This window comes from Staurois parvus, unplaced genomic scaffold (genome assembly GCF_062004578.1).
Source record: "Staurois parvus isolate SC_StPar_1 unplaced genomic scaffold, SC_StPar_1.0 ptg003561l, whole genome shotgun sequence".
NCBI classification, from domain to species: Eukaryota; Metazoa; Chordata; class Amphibia; order Anura; family Ranidae; genus Staurois; species Staurois parvus.
This window is the reverse complement of record NW_028321357.1, coordinates 79,635-94,332: the sequence shown is the minus strand read 5'-3', so window position 1 is coordinate 94,332 and position 14,698 is coordinate 79,635. Positions and strand designations below refer to the sequence as shown.

At 46.6% G+C, this 14,698-nt stretch overlaps 1 protein-coding gene across 1 annotated transcript in view; it reads right to left on the bottom strand.

Annotated features, from left to right (window-relative positions):
• BCORL1 (BCL6 corepressor like 1) overlaps positions 1-14,698 on the bottom strand; it is a 70,411-nt gene that overhangs the window by 21,138 nt on the left and 34,575 nt on the right. The window contains exons 5-6 of the mRNA XM_089667762.1: positions 14,547-14,627; positions 4,963-5,331 (exon numbers count right to left, since the gene is read on the bottom strand). Of these exons, the coding sequence (XP_089523888.1) occupies positions 4,963-5,331; positions 14,547-14,627 (450 nt within the window). The remainder of the gene's footprint in view (positions 1-4,962; positions 5,332-14,546; positions 14,628-14,698) is intronic.

The following is a 14,698-nucleotide window of genomic DNA, read 5'->3' as shown; positions in this document are numbered from 1 at the left end:
CCTAGTACAAATATCCCCCCCCCCAAAACAATTACTCTCCCCAAATCCCCCATTCTAGCACAAATCCTCTTCCCAAATCCCCCCTACTAGCACAAATCCTCTTCACAAATCCCTCATCCTAGCATAAATCCTCCCCCCAATCCGCCCCTTCTAGTACAAATCCTCCCTCCTAGTACAAATATTGCCCCCCTCAATCCCATCTCCCAGCACAAATCCTCTCCCCAAATCCTCCATGCTAGCATAGATCTTCCTCCCAAATCCCCCCACCTAGCACAAATCCTCCTCCCAAATCCCCCTGCTAGCATAAATCCTCTTCCCAAATCCCCCCTACTAGCACAAATCCGCTTACCAAATCCCCCCTGCTAGCACAAATCCTCTTCAAAAATCCCCCCTCTTAGCACAGAATCTTCTCCCACCAAATCCGCCCCTCCTAGTACAAATATCGCCACCCCCCCCCCAGCAAAAATCATCTCCCCCAAATCCCTTCTCCTAGCTCAAATTCTCTCTCCAAAATCCCCCCTCCTAGCACAATTCCTCTCCTCCAAATCCCCCCTCCTAGCACAAATCTTCCCCTCAATTCCCCACACCTAACGTAAATCCTCCCTCCCCCAAATACAAATCCTCCCTCTTAGTACAAACCTCCCCCCGAATCCCCCTCCTAGGATAAATCCTCTCCCCCAAATCTAGCAGAAATCCTCCCTCATTGTATAAATCCCTCTCCCCAATCCCCCTACTAGCATAAATCCTCTCCTCCAAATCCCCCCTCCTAGCACAAATCTTCCCTCCAAATCCGCACACCTAACGTAAATCCCCCCCCCCCCCAAATACAAATTCTCCCTCCTAGTACAAATCCCCCCAATCCCTCTCCTAGCATAAATCCTCTCCCCCACTCCTAGCAGAAATACTCCCTCATAGTACAAATCCCCCCCAATCCCCCTCCTAGCATAAATCCTGTCCTCCAAATCCCTCCTCCTAGCACAAATCTTCCCCCCAAATACCCACACCTAAGGTAAATCCCCCCCCCAATACAAATCCTCCTTCCTAGTACAAGCCCCTCCCATCCCCCTCCTAGCACAAATCCTCCCCCCAAATCTCCAATTTAGCTATGTATCGTTTCGAGCCAAGAGCGATCCTGTGTAATCTGCTGCATGGAGGAGTACTCCTCCCGCCTCTCTTATCCCTGTCACTGACAATTCTGTCCCCTGCCCCGTCCCTGAGCGCATGGATTGGCGGAGAAGATCAGGTTGGTGGGCTGGCAGGGGCCAAGGCGCCGTACCGTGGTTTCTGGTCACCATAGCGACCTGGGATTAGTCAAGCCCTGTCGTAAACTTCCCTTATACCAACCACAATGAATGCAAGACCTTTTTTTTTTTTTACTCCAAGCTACTTACTTCAACACTGATCTTCAACCATGAGCTGACTGAGGTATGTACTAAAACGTTTTGTCAGCAAGTGGCTATACTAGGATTGTGGCTGCAGCCATGATCCTAGGATCGCATTTTTCAGCCAGTGATCGGCTATCATTATATAAGTGATCTGGGCGACTTTAAAGCCACCTGATTGCTTTTAAAGCATTGGGAAGGATTCCCCACTTCTCCCCTGGGATCCCCTGTTCAGTCTGAGCAGCTTCACACAGAGAAGATGGAGGAACATACTTTCCCCCCCTCATGACCTCTGAGACAAATGAAGCAACAAAGATTTTGTCACTTCTGGTTTCAGAGCTGTCATTCCCTGGCTGCTACAGCCAGAAAAGTAGTCAAACACAATGGGGTTGATTTACTAAAACTGGGGGGTGAAAAATCTGGTGCAGCTCTGCACAGAAACCAATCAGCTTCCAGTTTTTATTCTGTCAAAGCTGAAGCTAGAAACCGATTGGCTACCATGTTCAGCTGCACCAAATTTTGCACTCTCCAGTTTTAGTAAAACAAACCCAATCTGCGTTTGATCAGCTGCTTTGAAGGCCAAGGGAGACATCAGGGGTCTAATAGATCCCTGATGTCTCCATAAAGAGCACCCGTTACCTGCCCCACGCTATCACAAGGGGGCTCGTTCACTCCCTTGTGATCGCAATAAAGATAAATGAAAAGAATAAAATTAAAAACACAGTAGTAGTTCCAATTTTTTATGTCACACAATATTCATACAATGGTTTAGGAAATGCAAAATGTCAGTAAAAAAAAAAAAAAAAAAAATACACGAATGTTAACGTTAGGGCACACAAGCGCATTTTACCCAGTTTTAGGGTAAAACAAAAGGTGAGATTGTGCCGAGTAAATAGATACACAACATGTCAAAGCTTAAAACTGCGTCCACCCATGAAATGACAACACTTCAGGACCCTATATTTTCCATAGGCGAAGCTTTTAAGGCCGCTAAAGGTCATTAGTTTAGAGGGGACCATGAATAATGGGCCTAGAATTATTGCTCACTCTGGCATGCGCGGCACAATTGTTTTCATGCGTAGGCACCCCTAGTGCGTGCATTTACGTAACATACATGTATGTATGTAAGGGGGTAGATGGAGGATTTTAAGTGCTTGGGTGGAACTTCAATTGTTTGACACTTGAAAAAAAAAAAAAAGTAATTTTTTTTTTTTTTTAAATCACATGGGCGACAGAAAGTCCACTAGGTGATTTTTTGGTATACAGGTTCTCTTTATGAGAAATCAGGGGTCTAAAAGATGGTGTCTCACTTGTTTTCCAAGGAAGCTGATGGAATGCAAATCGCGCTTCGTCAGCTTCTTCCTTGGCCATACTGGCTGGGGAAAGCAACACGATGGGTTGGCCGTTACTGGGATGTGTGGAAACGTTCGGGCTGAAGCTTCTCGGAGTGTGTAAAACCCCCGCTGCCACCGACGTCTTTTTTTTTACGTCAAAAAGGGTTAAACTCCAACTCCAGGGACATAAAAATGAAAGCTGGTCAACTGCTAGACTAGCAACCGGAGCATGCCCTTCATACAAATTTTTAAAAATCTTTTCGCATGATACTGTTCAGTCCAGCTTTCTTCCAACCCTGATGAAGGGAGATTGGGAAAGCAAAACATGTTGGCTGTTACAGGGAAAAAAAAAAACCTCACTGAAATAAATGGACTGTCAACGATGCGTCCGGCAACCTCTTCATTCTATCAAACTTATTGCACAGAATTGTATAGGAAAGGAAGCAGTTCTGATACAAAACAGGCCATAGGAAGGCTTTACCCTTCTCCAGCAGCCCAAATAGTGTCAGCTTGCAGTCATGTCTGCTTGGACAGGGAGGGAATACAAGTAAATAACAGCACTCATAGCCATCCCCGAGACATAAAGGCTACTATTATAGCAACGTAACAGTGGAGATTCATATTTTAGAAATGTTCTTTTACCTATTCCCTTGGAATGAATATATAATTGTTTTTTAATTCTCTATTTAACCCTTTTCGCAGCCAGGTCTGTATGTCGTATGGCCCTGACAGCGGAGAGGGACATGGGGTTTATACACAATCAGCTGGCTGCAGCTACTGGGATTGTGTCTAAAACGGACAGGCAGCTGCCTGCCTGTCAGGTGCAGGAGGGTTGCTTCCACAGCCCCTGGAACCAGTGCACCCCCCTGAACGCTCCCGCCATGCATCTGGGTTTCACTTGCTCATCTGTGGCCCGGGGAAAGTCATGGCGGGGAGAGGGGTGAGCAGACGAACATTCGCTCTCCTCCCCTTCTTTCTGTGACCCGGAAAGCGAAGTGACGTCACTTTCGGTTCACAGCTGTCATTGCAATCTACATCAAGTGGAGCCCAGAGGAGACATTTGACATCTTTTAGACCCTGCACGCCTCATCAAAGAGAACCTGTCACCTAAAAATCATCACCTGTTCCATATGTGATGAAAATAGAAATTAAAGCGGAGTTCCACCTGAACAAAAAAAAAAAAAAAGTCAGCAGCTACAAAAACTGTAGCTGCTGACTTTTAAAATACAGACACTTACCTGTCCCTCGGTCCAGCGGTGTCCTCACCACCGCTGGTTCCACCGGCCGCCTTCTCTCCCTGGCGCGGCATCTTCATTGTGTGCACCCGGCTATGACAGTTTGCGGCTTCACATCCGGGTGCCCACTGCTCATGCATGATAAGCGCTGCGCTTTGTGAATGGCCCCGTAGTCTTCTGGGACCTGTCATGTGTCCCAGAAGAGTACGGGGAGGGAGGGGGGGGGGGGGGGTTTGGACAACTTCCGCTCCCAATCGCAGCAGAAGTGGGAGCGGGTACCTGTCAAATTCGGGTACAAACGCTAAAAGCGGAACTTCCCCTTTTGGGTGGAGCCCCACTTTAGGTAGGAAAAAAAAATTATTTTTTGCAAAAAAAAATTTAGTTACACATAACATCCTCCTTAAAAAAAAAAAAAATGTTGAGGCCTCCCCACCCCCACACATATACAAGTGTTAACAAACGCATACAGCAGGGTGCCTATGTGTGAAAATGTTGATTGCGATACACATTGCATATTGCTGCACATGCCAGAGTGAGAGCAATAATTCTAGGACATGACCTCATCACTAAACTGACAACCTGTGGGGGTTTTTGAAGCGTCGCCTATAGAAAATATAGGGTGGCGTTTAAGTTTGTCGCCATTTCACGGGCGCACACAGATTTAAGGTTTGGCATGTTGGGTATCTATTTACTCGGAGCAACCTCATCTTTTATATTTTACCAAAATATTTGGGTAAAGTATTGTGTTTGTTTGCCCTAAAATTCATTTTGAGTGTGATTTTTTACTGAAATTTTGAGTTTCCTAAAACTTTGCGGTAATATCGTGGGACATAAAAAATTGGAACTCCCGCTATTTTATTCTCTATGGCGTCTGCTTTCAGAAAATATATGTTTTGGGGGTTCTGTTTAGTCTTCGGGCCAAAAATTATTTTTTTTAACGTGCATTTAAAAAAAAAATGCAAAAACTGCTCTGGCATACATCCATATATCAGAACCTACAATGAGACCCACCTGTCCGGGACCGTCTCCTCCGGAAACACTGAGACACCTCCTCTTCCTCCTTCTCCGTCAGATATTCCCCGTTCTGGTATTTTCGGTTTTTCTGCCTCCTCCTCTTCCTCCGCCTTAACGTGCCGTCGTCGCCCCTTTCGTCTTCCGGTTCAGAGATGGTCGCAGATTTCCCAGCGTTGAGACCTCTGCTGGACATCTCCCAGGAATCCTGCAGCAGCGGGGTGATCAGTTCCGGTTCGGGCTCCTCCTTAATGGAGGCGAACCTGCGAGTCCGACACCCTTTATACGGTCGCCTTGTTTTCCGTCTTTTGCACGGGGAACCCGTCTGCTCTTCCTCTTCATCTTCCTCCTCCTCGGTTGGGAAAGGCTCTGTGGATGACGTCACAATATCAGAGAACCCAAAGTTACCTGCTGGCAGGATAAAAGCGATGCAGAAATGTAACTCCGCATTTGCACGAATTTTAAGCAATACTACCATAGTGTTTTTTAAATTATTATTTTCACAAATTTTGCTCATTATAAAAAGGATTAAGAATAAGTTAACAGGACCTTCAGCCAATATATATTTTTTCATGTATTATGCACAGATTGGGGATGGGTTAGAACCTGTCAGGTTTTGTACTACTGTGTTTTCTACTGGGGATATTTACCCACACTTTCTGTTCCAGTGACCAGACAGGAAGTGAAGGAAATCTCCCCAATGAGGACACCAATAGCTATAAGAATCAGAAAGTTTATTTTCTGCACACTTCCCATTGCAGGTCTTGGACAGGAAATGAGGTAGGCATCTATAAGGCTCGTACCTCCTGAGCTGACCAGAGGATTTTTTTTTTACCAGCTGGCCAGCCAATGTCTTGGACTTTGGCACCTCTAAACACCTAATTTTTTTGCATTTTTTTGCAGAACACTTTTGCCACTTTACTCACGCCTAATTAGTAGGTTATAGGTCTTAGGGAAAGGGATGGATGAACTTCACCTCAATAGGTCCCCTGAATGGGGTCCATCTGGTTTTGGTTGGGTGGACCACAAAACACCGCAGTCCCTGTCAGGAGTATTGCGGTCTAGCCCAGGGTGTAGGTCAAAGAACCAGCAAACACAAATGCTCCTGCGCTTGGGGATGGACTCGATGCAGGCTACAACCACATTAAGAATGTCCTGGAACATGCACACCTTGGACTTGGACTTGCCTTGAAAGTCTTAAGGAAGGGTCTTATTGTCAGGGTCTTACGTTCCCATGGAGTGTCCCTTAGGGGGAGCCCCACCTAGTACTTGGATGGATCTTGCCTCTGCAGGTCCCTTGTAGAATGGGGTCCACCTGGTTTTGGCCAGGTGGACCACGAGTACCACAGTCCCTGTCAGGAGTCTTGCTTCCCAGGGTGTAGATCCTCGGATTTGCCCTGAAAGTCTTAGGGAAGGAGGAAGGGGCATGGGGCCTTATCAGTTTCATACCCTCCGGTGGGATCTCCTTTTGGGGGAGTCCCATCTAGTACTTGGGTGGACCTTGCCTTTTCAAGTACCCTGATGAATGGGGCCCACCTGGTTTTGGCCAGCTGGACCCCAAGTACCCCAGTCTCTGTCAAAAGTCTTGCACCCGAAGGAATCAGGGCTAGGGTCCTTTCCCTAGTAGAGTCATTAGTACCCCAATAAAAAATGCCCACACATTTCCTGAACATCATATTTGTCAAATAAAGCCAGTAAGTCGGGGCCCCCCCAGGGTTCCGTTCTCAAGGTAAATCAGTGACAGCAGACAAATAGGTTTATATCGCACCCCTGCAGTCAACCCAATGCAGACCATCGCAAGGAGATCATAATCCTGAGAAAAACATTTAAATAGTCAACACAGATAATACAAAACCACCAAATGTGCCATAAAATAAGGATTATAAACCAATGTGATCATGAAACTATACGATACATGTGAGCCGTGTTATAGTCAGTGCAGTATAACAACGGCACCGCTGTTGCCTAGCAGTGGAAGCTATCAGGTCCCATCTGTGGATGGAACTTACAAAGGCTCGAATGGACAAGGTTGTCTCAGCCTGGTATGCACTGTAAAGGGTCTTACAACGTATTCGCTCCTGAGACTTGCTCATCTTAGAGAATGTCTTAACAGAAGAATAGGTGGAGGCCTTACAAATCTGGGAAACAATTGTCTGATGCCAAGAAGCACTCAGAAATCCAGTAGAGTGCCCAGGAAACTGTGAAACCCAATCCTTGAGAATATAAGCTTGGATGATGGTTTGCCTGAGTCACCAAAAGATGGTGGGACACTAAACTGGTGCATGCCTAAAGGGTCAATCTGGGATTACAAAAAGCCTTCCTTAAAGAAGAACTGGCTGAGTGAGATTCTCATTTCCCTTTGCTCTTCCATTCCTCTTCTGGCTCCAGTTTACCAATGTCCTGGTTGGAGGGAAAAGGCAGAAATGACCTTAAACAGGAACAGGGGTCTCAAATCTTTCTAAGCAAAGGGCCAGTTTACAGTCCTTCAGGCTTTATGGGAGCAAGACTGTGACCAGTGGGAGTAGAAAATGCCCCAACACCAGTGACTCATCATTGGTTTTAATGAGAGGAATGGTGCCTCATCATTGGTGTCAGTCGGTGGAATGGTGCCCCATCATTGGTGTCAGTCGGTGGAATGGTGCCCCATCATTGGTGTCAGTCGGTGGAATGGTGCCCCATCATTGATATCAGTTGGTGCCCCCAAGAGCCAGATGAAGACAAGCAAAGGACCACATCCAGCCCCCAGGCCGCAGTTTGGAGACCACAGGACAAGAAAGTCATCCTAGATCTCAACACCACCTTGTCACTATGGAGAACGAATAGGGATTCTTACAGAAAAGGGACGCTAGTTCAGACACCCACCTCACAGAGGTAGTGGCTACAAGAAACGCCTCCAATTGGTTTAAACTGCAGTTTCTAAAGCTTAGAGAGAACCAGATTTAGATTCCATGGAGTCACAGGAGAATGAACAGGGACAGCTACATTGCAGACCCCTCTACAAAGGTTCTAATCAAAGAGCGAAAGGCAAATGGTCTCTGAAATAGAACAGAAAATAGAATTCTGACCCTGGATAGTACGGAGAGCCAAACAGTGTTCCTTACTGCAGGAAGGATAGTATACACCCCTGGAAAAACTCATGGGGTGGAAGCCAAGAGTCACACCAAGGGAATTATACCCTCGATGTCAAAAGATAGAGGTTAGGAGAAGCAGATGTCTTAGCTCTTAGCATCACTGGAATGACTAATTCAGAAGCTGGACTTCATCTGCAAGGCCACTTAAGTCTGCAAACGTGAAGAGGGATGGAAAATCAGTCCCTGGGACAGGAGAACATGGTGATCTGGTAAAGCCCACGGTACGTCTGCCAACAATCTTACCAGGTTGCATAACTCAAACGCCTGAGTCTATCTGGAGCAACGAGGATAACTGGGATGCCTTCCATCTCGATCCTGCGAAGCAGATGAGGAAGATGTTTCAGGGGATGAAAGGCATAGCTCATGGTGTACTGATTCCATGGAGCCACCAGAGCATCTGCTACTTCAACTAGAATTCCTGTACTTAACGGCAAACCTGGACATCCAAAAGTCACATCTAGGGTACAGGGACCATTCCTTGGATTTAGGAGCGGCTAGCCACGCAGGTTTGCCTGCCAATTGTCCCTGCCTGCAATGTACATGGCTGACGAGGCTAGAGCGTAAAGGATCTGATCTATCTTGAATGCTGCAGCAAAACTTTTGATTCCTCCCAGATGGTGAATGTATGCCACTGCCATGGCACTGTCGAAATTAATCCAGACTAAACAACCCTCCAGTAAGATGGTCCAATGCTGCAGAGAAAGTCAAATCACCCGAAGTTCCAAGATGTTGATCAAGAGATTAGACCAGCAATGGGCAAACTACGGCCCGCGGGCCGTATACGGCCCGGCGGACCTTTTAATCCGGCCCACGGAGCGTGATACTGTCAGGATGGCTGTCAGGATGTGTGTAGGCGGGGCAGCGTGACGATCGTGAGGGGAGCTAGGCTCCTCTCACAGTCCGCCCTGAAGACCGGAACAGCGCGGGAACACGGCAAGAGGAACGCGCGGAGCAAAGGTAAGTAAATTGACACAGGGGGGACTTAATATGGGGGATGAATTAATATGGGGAATGAATTACTATAGGGGGGATGAATTACTATATGGGGGATGAATTACTATGGGGGATGAATTACTATATGGGGGATGAATTACTATATGGGGGATGAATTACTATATGGGGGATTAATTACTATGCTTACTATGGGGGAATATTACTATACTTACTATGGATGACACATACACATCATTCATCTACTCTTGGTCCGGCCCCCGGGTCCAATATATGAACCCATTGCGGCCCTCAAGTCAAAAAGTTTGCCCACCCCTGGATTAGACACTGCTGATTATCATCAAGTATTCTGCACTGACAGGGTGCTCAGGACTCCTGAGGATCCCCCGAAACACAGGAAGGAATGGGGATGTCATGAGAACACAGCAGTTATAGGGGCTAGTACCTTGATAAATAACCAAGGTGTGTGAAAGACCACAAACTGGTAGTAGATACCACCTTCTGCACCAAAGTGTTTGAGATGCAGGCTATCCAAGCACATGCAAAGGTTAATGAACACCTTAAAGAGCAACTTCACCCCCCCCCCCCCCAATTTATTTTTTCCCATTTATCTGATGCAGTGATCTGCACAGTTCAGACATTCTCCACCAAGTAGATCCAATACTGTCCTGCTGAGACCATCTTCTCTGCAACAGTCGCTCAGATTCTGTGCCGCCATGTTCTCCTGTGACGTCAGCAGGAGGATGCCGGGTCTTCTGTGTTCAGGTGCCATCTCCCGATGATGCGCCACTAGGTCCACCCCCCCCCCCCCCCCCGCTATAATTAATGAAATGACTGTAGTGCTCCTGGTGTCTTTTCGAATACATATCCCAGGAGGCACCAAGGGACTGCATGTCATTTGCGTAGGCAATTTGGGAAGATGAAGAGCGGGACAAAAACTTTCAAATATTATACACAAATACCCACAAATACACACACAGCATTCTAATGTCAGCAGAGCCCTCTATATTAATTCACTGAATAAAAAAAAAAAAATCGATAGGAACAAGGAATTTCCTTGGAACAGAGACCTACAAGATGTCCTAGAAGGGACCTTAAACCCCAAACGTATATTGCAGGTCATTAGATGTGGCGGCTGCCTTCGGTTTTTCTTTTGTATCCCACACTGGATGAAGGAGCAATACCTTTTAGGAGCAGCATTGTCCTAGGATGCCTGCCTTTACACCCACATGAACTATAATGGCATCCCACCATTGTACAATTTACACCACGGCATCTGACGCTTTGCATTGTACTTGGTGATGTAAGGCTTGGATGCAGCTGCTCAGCCATGGAAACCCATTCCATGAAGCTCTCTACGCACTGTTGTTGTGCTAATCTGAAGGCCACACCAAGTTTAGAAGTCTTTAGCTATTGACTCTGCAGACAGTTGGTGACTTCTGCGCACTGTGCGCTTCAGCATGCGCGGACCCCGCTCTGTCATGTGACGTGGCCTACCACTTGGTGGCTTAGTTGCTGTTGTTCCCAGTTGCTTCTACTTTGTTCTAATCCCACTAACAGCTGAGCGTGGAATATTTAGTAGCCAGGAAATGTCACGGATGGACTTATTGCACAGGTGGCCACCTATCACGGGACCACGCTTGGAGTCACTGAGCTCCTGAGAGCGACCCATTCTTTCACCAATGTTTGTAGAAGCAGTCTGCATGCCAAGGTGATGATTTTATACACCTGTGGCCATGGAGGTGATTGGACCACCCGAATCCAATGATTTGGACGGAGGTGGTGTACCACTTTTGGCAATAGTGTGTGTGTGTAATAATATATATATATATATCTCAGGTATTGTGTAATGGGGTGAGGGGAGCTGGTGTAGAGGAGGAAAGTTTATTTTAAGGGTGAAGATCCGCTTTAATGCAGAGGAAGTATTATCTGTAAAATTTGGCAACCTGAGTGGCAAGACTTGTGGTTGCAAGGAAATGAAGAACTAGGAATCTTTAGATTTGCACGCATAAAGTGAGATGAAGGACAACTTCAAGCAAGCTCAACAGCTCTGGCGAGCTTCCCTTTGGTTGTAGCTCAAACCACAGAAATACAGAAAGGAGTGCCACACCAAACCCAGATAAAAGTACAAGATAATTTTAATTGTTGCTACAGTCATAGGAAACAGCCAACGTGTTTCGGGGGCAACACCGCTCTCTCTTCATCGGGTCTCAACAAAGGATAAAACTTGGGAGAAACACAGCGACTTTACAGATCTATATTAGAACCAGTACTAAACTCTCCACATGGAGTAACAACCTGAGAGCAGTTGCTGAGTCCCTTTCTGTATTTGTGGGCAGAATGCTGGGAGCAAAGCTTGGGGGTTGTCAACAAGGAGGCCAAGGAAGTGGGGAAACGAAAAAAAACATTTAACAGAAAGAGCAGAAGACTTTGCAGTCTATTCCTTAAGACTCTTTGACTGAGGATGATGGGTTCCTTGCCACAAAGAGCCCCCTTGGTGATGTTGTAAAGAGCTGGTCTGCAGAGATGCTTCCCCTTAAAGGCCATGTACATCAAACACTGTTTACGCAAGGGTTGCGTGGTCCAGCACTTTAAAAATAGAGGCCGATGCATATATACCAAACACCAAAAACATGTAAGAGAGGAGATGGGAGGCTTCCAGCATTTAACGCTACAGACATCGGTTCCATGCTTTCTAGAAGCAAGGGGTCAACCTTGGCAGTGGTTAGACACAGTTAAGGTCGGATGAAGGACAGGACCGGTCAGCGAGATTAAAGCTTCAGAAAGAGCTTCCAGTTGCTCATTGGTTGGGTCCTTAAAAACAGATGCATTCTCTTCCAGAATAGTAAGTGCCCTGATAATATGGGATGGATCCACATGAGGTGATTTCCAATTTCCACAGATGAATAGCTGGAAAATCGGGTTTAAAAAAGGCAGATTTTTACAGCCTTAGGAATTTTAAATGACCCAAGACTGGAAACAGCACTGGTAGAAGCCCAAGGCTGAACATCTGGCTTCGGAAGGGTGTGGAGTACGTTAAGAGTCGTCAAACGATTACCTTTAACTTGGGAGGAATAGCTGTAGACTGCCACTCCTTGGGGTAAGCCCATCAGTCAAAGACTGCAGTGACTCCAAATCAGACCAATTCTATGGGTGATGGCTCAGAAGTCTCTACGGCCATGGGCAAAATCAGATAAAGATTCTGCAGGAGAGGCATAGGAGTGCACTTGGGGCAAGAGTTAGCAGATATGGGCGAGTTGGATGAACAAGTCTTGAAGGACCGTTGTAAAAACCACAGCCGAGAGGGGAGAAGGCACAGTCTCCACAAACAGAGCTAAATAGCACTCAAAGGAAAGAAAAAGACTAAAAGCAGAGAAAGGATTCCAGGCTGCAATTGTTGGCACCATCACTAGGCATGCTGCAAGCAGTCACAGAACTGTTCATAGAACCTGATCTGGGGTCACCCAGTACCGATGGACTGTCACCCTGTGTTATAGATTCTGACATGTGACCATGTGGTCAAAGTGCAATGTAGGGGTTCAGGGCAAGGCCTCAGGTACTCACAAACCCCAAACAGCTGGTAGCAGGTGAGGTCCAATGGCTGGGGGACACCAAGGTATCTGTAGGCAGGCAGCAGAACAGATTAAAGATCGAAGTTCCACATGGTTATTTGCAAATAGGAGCCACAGGGGGAAGAGGTTTCATCAAAGCTGCATGATGCAAAAGAATGTGGTGCGTGAGCAACACTCATCTAAAAGAGGACATCAGCGTCCAGTCCCATAGCATTAACCCCTTCTGTGGCAAAGGTGCCCAGAAGTAATTGAGGTAGCTCCAAGTGCTTGGCCCAATTGGCCTACTCACTGTGTGTCTTCAGAAACAGGGCAAGTGCTGAGGCAATGCCAGCAACACAAGACCCAGAAAGTGTTCCGCAACCAATTTTTACCAGAATTGAGTCTGGAAAGTGCCCTACACAGAACCCAGTGCCCAACAGTCATTTTCAGGCTATCTCCACAACATACAACTCAGTGAGGTCCGCACACAGTACTTTAACCCCTCACCTACAGGGCACTTATACCCCCTTCCTGCCCAGGCCAATTTTCAGCTTTCAGTGCTGTCGCACTTTGAATGACAATTGCGCGGTCATGCAACATTGTACCCATATGAAATTTTTATCATTTTTTTGTGACAGAGCTTTCTTTTGGTGGTATTTAATCACCTCGGGGTTTTTTATTTTTTGCTAAACAAACCAAAAACCACTGGAAATTTTGAAAAAAAGTTTTTTTCTTAGTTTTTGTTATAAAATTTTGTAAAGTGATTTTTCTCCTTCACTGATGTGCGCTAATGAGGCTGTAGTGATGGGCACTGATAGGTTGCACTGATGGACACTGATAGGTGGCACTGAAGGGCACTAATGAGGAGGCACTGATGGGCATTGACAGGCATCACTAAAAGGCAGCACTCATATATGGCACTGATGGGCGGCACTGACTGGCACTGTTAGGCGGCACTGTTAGGCGGCACTGTTAGGCATTGATAGGTGGCACTGACTGGCACTGATAGGTAACACTGAAAGGCAGCTCAGATGGGCACTGATATGTGGCATTGATGTGCACTGGTAGACACTGATATGTGGCATGGCACTGGCAGGTGGCATTGATGAGCACTGACAGGTGGCACTGATGGATACTGACAGCTGGCACTGCTGGGGCTACACTGATCATCAGGGCACACTGATCATCAGTGCCCTGATGATCAGTGTACATGTACCCTCTGAGTAAAGCCGATTACCGGCTCTCCTCTCCTCTGTCAGCGTGACAGCTTGTGGGGAGAGAAATGCCGATAACCGGCATTTCCCTATTTACATATGATTAGCTGTGATTGGACACAGCTGATCACATGACCGAGACAACATCTTCGGCTCTTTCCGTTGATCGGTGATCCGCAGTGTCCGAGAGACACAGAGCACCATCGAGCGCCGCGATGCACGCTACCGGAGCCTCTTATGCGCGGTTAGAATGGGAGGGCGTCATGCGACGTCCTCCCAGAACGACAGAACCGCCTTGCGCCCGTCATTACCTTATATGGCGGGCGGGAGGTGATTATAGCCAGGCTGAGGACAACCGAACCAGGGAGCTGCAACTACAGAGACAAAGCTACAGCAGAAATATAGAAAAAAAGTCTCAACTGAAGGAAAACCAAAGAAGAAAACTGGGTGTTGGCAACAAATAAGAGCTGAAGAAACAACATCCTTTCTCCTAGGACACTAGCAAAAACTGAGGCATGCTGGTAGTGGGAGGGGTAATCATTGGCTGGCCTACAGTTTGCTAGTATCCAATCCTCCTGTAGGTGGCAGTATAACCCAAGTGTTAAAGAATCCCTGTGTCTCTCAATGGATGAGAAAAAAAATATAAAATGCTAAAAACAGTGAATCCATTACCACAATTTCTTCTCCCTATCATTAATTCAGCTAGTACATGAGACTATTTTATGTATTTATTTTACCTGTCTGGCTGCGTGTTCTGCTTTTTAAGACGACTGGGATGAAGTCTCGAAAATTGTTTTTGGGTTTTCTCTCTGGCGTAGCTGCAGGAAAGAAAAAGAAAAAACAATGTTTCCAGGTGGATCAGCTTTGTCAGAGAAGTGGAATTCTATCT